Here is a 4834-nt window from a genome sequence, read left to right as displayed (position 1 = left end):
GCCTCGGAAATTTTTTTTTGACATAGAAAAATAATAAACCATTAAAACTTTAACTTCTAGCCATGACCAATTGAATTTATTCCTCACGGGACTAAACCATCAAAAATCGATGCCCCGACAAGTCTGAATTCCCGATCCACAACAGCTCGGGCCATTGTGAAAACATTAAAAAATTGTAGCAAGACAAACTTTTTTTTTCAATCATAAATAAACAGAGAAAAAAAACTTAAATAAATATGTTTTTAAGGCCAATACATTTAATTTTTCCAAGAAAAAGGGTGAATTATCAAAAAAAATTTTGGGGCGGGCGTAGCGGAAAAAATTCAAAAAATTTAAAATTTAAGGGTTAAATTCCCCCCAAAACACAAGCTGGGCTTGGACTTGAGCAAAACAATGCCAGAAAACGCCCTTTGATTTGCACGGGAATTAATTAGCCCTACTTACCATTTTCCTTATGACCCAGGTACCAATAAAGTAAGAAACGGTCAACCAGTTTGTTTAAAACGGAGGCAATCAAAAATGGGGGTTTTGAAAGCAATCTATCCTAATTTTCCCCGATTTGAAGGTGTCAACATAACGGCTTGGGGCTTTTGGGCAATTTATTTTTATCCATAGTTTTGAGACTGGGGGGAAAAGGGGTTTTAAAAAAAGGTTTAAAAATAAACGGGAAAAAATTTATCGCTCTTTTGGCTCATTAAAAAATTTGGCAAACGGGTTATAAACAAACGGTTGGGAAATAAAAAAAAAAAAACAAAGGGGAATGTGTGAAAAAAACCCCAAAGTGTTCAGAAAAAGGGCCTTTTATAAAAAGCGTTGTTTTGCTTGGCAAAAAAACCCAACGTTAATATAAACTTTTCCCCCATGACTATGCGAAGCGCTGGGGAAACCCTAAAAAATTTTTTTTAGGGGTCTTTTCGACTACGATTTATAAATTTCTTTTTTTTTTTTGCTTTTTTTTCTTTCCTTTTTTAAATTTTTGAATTTAAAAATTGACTGATTTCATTTAAAAATTGACTGAAAAATTTCCCGGTCTACCTGTATTTTTTCCCCAATCTCAGTCACAACTTAAAAGGAGTTTTTTCCCCCTGCTCCAAAACATTTTTTCAAAACGTTCCACAAACCGCAATTCGAAGCTGCTTGTTTGGCAAAGGGCCCCGTAAAGGGGGTTTAAAGAAAGGGGCCCCTTTCGGTTTTTGTCGTTGCCCCTTTCAAAAATTTCTGAAATTTCCAGAAACTTTTTTCGGTCGCCCAAGTTTAAAAAAAAAGGTTTTAAATTTTGTCTGCCCTGTGTTTCTGTAACGGTTTGAGTTTAAGGGGAAAGGGGTTTTAAAACCCCTTTGCCAACCCCCCCAACCCTGGAGGACCGGGGTTGATTTCAAAGATGGGGGAAAATCACACACCATTAGTCCCCTTTTTCCCGACACGCTGGCTTGGCGTTGGGCTATTCTTGACCCTCTCAGTTGAGGGACCCCGGACACACACGGGCAAATCCATTTATACAAATGTATTAAAAATTAACAAACCAATTGTGACGTACAGTGATAGATTGAGTTTAAAGTAAACGAACAGAACCATGATATTAGATATTTATGCAGTTTAAGAATACAAAGTTCAAACTGAGATGCAATTTGTACTCTATGATTAACTTTAAAATGTAGACAAAATCAGAGTTTTTTAAAAATTGAACTTGTCAAATGGCAGTCTCTTGTTACCCTGATATAATTATAATAGGTGATTGCAAGTTGTGTCACACGTTTGATCTAAATGGAGAGAAAAATAAGGGAATGAACGTGACTCATAAAAAAGGGAGACCATACAAAGCCAAACACCGTTAGGCCTTTGGCCTTCTCTATATTGTCACAACAAAATATGCAAATAATGTCGAGAGAAATAAAAATGATTTATATTTACATAATGAAATTTTAAAAAACAACTCTAACTCTAATCTCTCTCTCTCTCTCTCTCTTCTCTCTCTCTCTCTCTCTCTCTCTCTCTCTCTCTTCTCTCCTCTCTCTCTCTCTCTCTCTCTCTCTCTCGTCTTCCTTTACACACACACAAACACATACTTGCTCTTTCTCAGGCTCTCTCATCATCCCCTCCTTTATGTTTCCTCCCTGAAACATTGTTTGCTTTGTATTGACCCCTTTTATAAGTCCGCATTCACTCACTTTATTTTTTTCTCCATTTCATTGGCTCAAATTCAGGCACTTCTCTGGTTTTTTATTGTACCACTTCAAACTGAATGCAGGCGGTATACAATAAATCTTGTAAAAAAATAATAATTTCAGAAAATAAAAGTCTGTGAAGCCAAAATGAAAAATCTCAACCCTGCTTTATGACAGTAATTTGATATACAAAGTTTGTGATTTTGTGACTTTTTCATGTGCGACAAAAATTTGAAAAAATGGGAAAAAAAAATCTTATTTACCTGTCTAGGAATACGAATGCTAGCTCCACGGTTAGCCACACCAGCTGAGAAGTCGTGAATGCTGGAGGTTTCATGGTGACCTGTCAAACGACGCTCATTATCTTTACCTTCTCTGGGGTCATAAGCCTTTATGTGACGGACGTGGTGTTTGGACATCCTCTCAATGGCATCTTCGATCACCCTGAAATAATCCCAAAAAAACCAATTAAATCATTGCTGCTATTTTACTTCCATAACAGTTTTGATTTTTAAAATCTGCAGACCAGATCTTGAATAAGATAGAAAAAAAAAATTTAAAGAGGTAATAAACAGAGATGCCTTTTTTGTTGCAAAAATTCTATATGCAAATTGATTATGAAAACTTTAATAAGAAAATAGAAAACTATGTAAATACAAACCATTCTTATGCAGAGCTGCCTATCAATAAAATCTTTAAATAGGACTGGACTGTCTTAAACATTGGTGCCGATGGTTAGAAGTTCTGAAACTTAATGTCAACATTTTGCTAAAACTGGAGAATAAATAGAGTGCAAACTTTTGACATGCGCATTATTATTAGGGTAATGGTTTTTATGCAAATTTGACATCTGCTCTCTGAATCAAGAAGATATCCTGTTTGACGAATCTCCTTCCATAAACAGAAAAGGCGGCAAGGTAATTCTTACTGCATTTTAATTGAAACAATTAATCGATATAGATTATTCTTTTCTCTTTCTTTTTTTCAAACCGGATAATTTTTTTAGTAAACTAAATTGTGAAACCAGTAATCAACATAAGCCTGAAGAATGCCATCCATGGTCTTAAAAACCTAAATATTTACTTTAAAATAAACATATTCTTTTTTTAAACTTGTTTTTTCATATACAAATAAATTGAAATGATATATACATTTCATTGTTGAAAATTCAGATTGATATTTCTCTGGCATTAAGGAGTTGGGAATATGTTTTGTTTTGTTTTTTTTTAGGGTTTTACGGTGTTGGCAACACATTTAGGTCATATCAGAGCAAGTAAAATTGAAAAAAAATTGGGATAGTAAAAATATACTATAATTAAGGCAAAGGGGAATCGGTTAAATTCCAAGAGCATACTACCATCAGTGTATTTAGTTTGAGATCACTAAATGTGTCAACTGACACAAGCACACGTCCCCAGGAAGAGGAAACACACTCAAATGTTACTCTTCATATATATGTAAACAAAATATAATACAGTGTAACAGAGAGATGATTTACTCGACAAAATTATCATCTCCCAAAACTCTAACTATACATTGATTATTTCCCTCTCAGCTAGGGTATCTAGCCACGGCCAGGACGAAACCAAGTCATCTCATTCCAAGACAAAAGACAGAAAGCATGTTGGAAGACAGATACATATGGGAATAGAAGACAAAAAACATAAACCTCGAATCAGTATTAAGTCCAACTTACTTGATGCCTCCTTCACCTCTCATGGCCTTTGTGCTGTAGTTAGTGTGGGCACCTGCTCCATTCCAATCGCCTTCCATAGGTTTGGGGTCAAGGGTTGCAATGACGCCATACTCTTCTGCCACACGGTGAAGGATAAACCGGCTACCCAAAGTTGGTCGCCCATCTTCAATGCCTTCACAGGGGCCGACTTGGAATTCCCACTGGAAAGGAAAGAAAGAGCATTTTTTTAATGTTTAACTTTTTGTAGACTTTGCAGTCTCTGGAAGTCCTAATAGCTCAGTTGGTAGAGCACTCACATCACACGCAAAGAGACAAGATAGATCCCATGTGCAGTCAATATTTTGTTATGAACCCTGTCCACCCAAACAAAGATTGCGTTGCTGGGTCTATTAGGCTAGTGGAAAGTACTTTGTGATAAACTAGTTTCCTATTTAAAGCATGCAATTGTATTGATTGTATTGCCTGTTTCATGCTATAGGAACTGAGACAACTCCAGTTCCATGGGCCAAATGGCTCTAAAGGACTATTTTCTTGCGGTTTCTAGTGGCACCTGTGCGGCTATGTGGCCTTGTGGTATGACACTCGTTTTCGGATTGGAAGTTCCTGGGTTCGAGCCTCTCTCGGCACATAGGCGAGTCCTTGGAAAGGCTCTTTACTTGCATTTTCTCACTGTACTCAGGTGTTAATGAGTACCTGGCTGTTAATAGCATTGTCTCTGTCCGAAAAAAATATAATATCGCCTAACAGGGCTCATGTCTTGTCCTAATGTTAAATGTTGTTGTTGGACAGGGACCCCCTGTAAAGCGTTTTGAGCATGTTTAGTGGATATTGCGCTATATAAAAGCTCATTTAAAAAATAATTTTTTTAGTGGCACCACACTCGTCATGATACCATCACTCAAAGAGATGATAACAACTTATCAGGATACTTCAGCACGAGTAAAATGAAGATGTCGGGCCAAAGAAAAAAGGA

General features: G+C 36.4%; 1 protein-coding gene across 1 annotated transcript; it reads right to left on the bottom strand.

Moving 5' to 3' along the window:
- Nucleotides 1-2284: 2284 nt before the first annotated feature.
- On the bottom strand, nucleotides 2285-4061 carry LOC144962131 (glutamine synthetase-like; the record flags this gene model as incomplete). The annotated part of the gene is made up of 2 exons (XM_078895084.1): nucleotides 2285-2609; nucleotides 3862-4061. Coding segments are annotated over 2 exons (525 nt in total), but the record flags the coding sequence as incomplete, so codon positions are not given.
- Nucleotides 4062-4834: the final 773 nt, after the last annotated feature.

Source organism: Berghia stephanieae, unplaced genomic scaffold (genome assembly GCF_034508935.2).
Source record: "Berghia stephanieae isolate SIO BIC M18660-M18661 unplaced genomic scaffold, UCSD_Bste_1.3 scaffold6250, whole genome shotgun sequence".
NCBI lineage: Eukaryota > Metazoa > Mollusca > Gastropoda > Nudibranchia > Aeolidiidae > Berghia > Berghia stephanieae.
The sequence above is the reverse complement of the archived record's forward strand: the minus strand, read 5'-3'. Positions and strand labels throughout refer to the sequence as shown.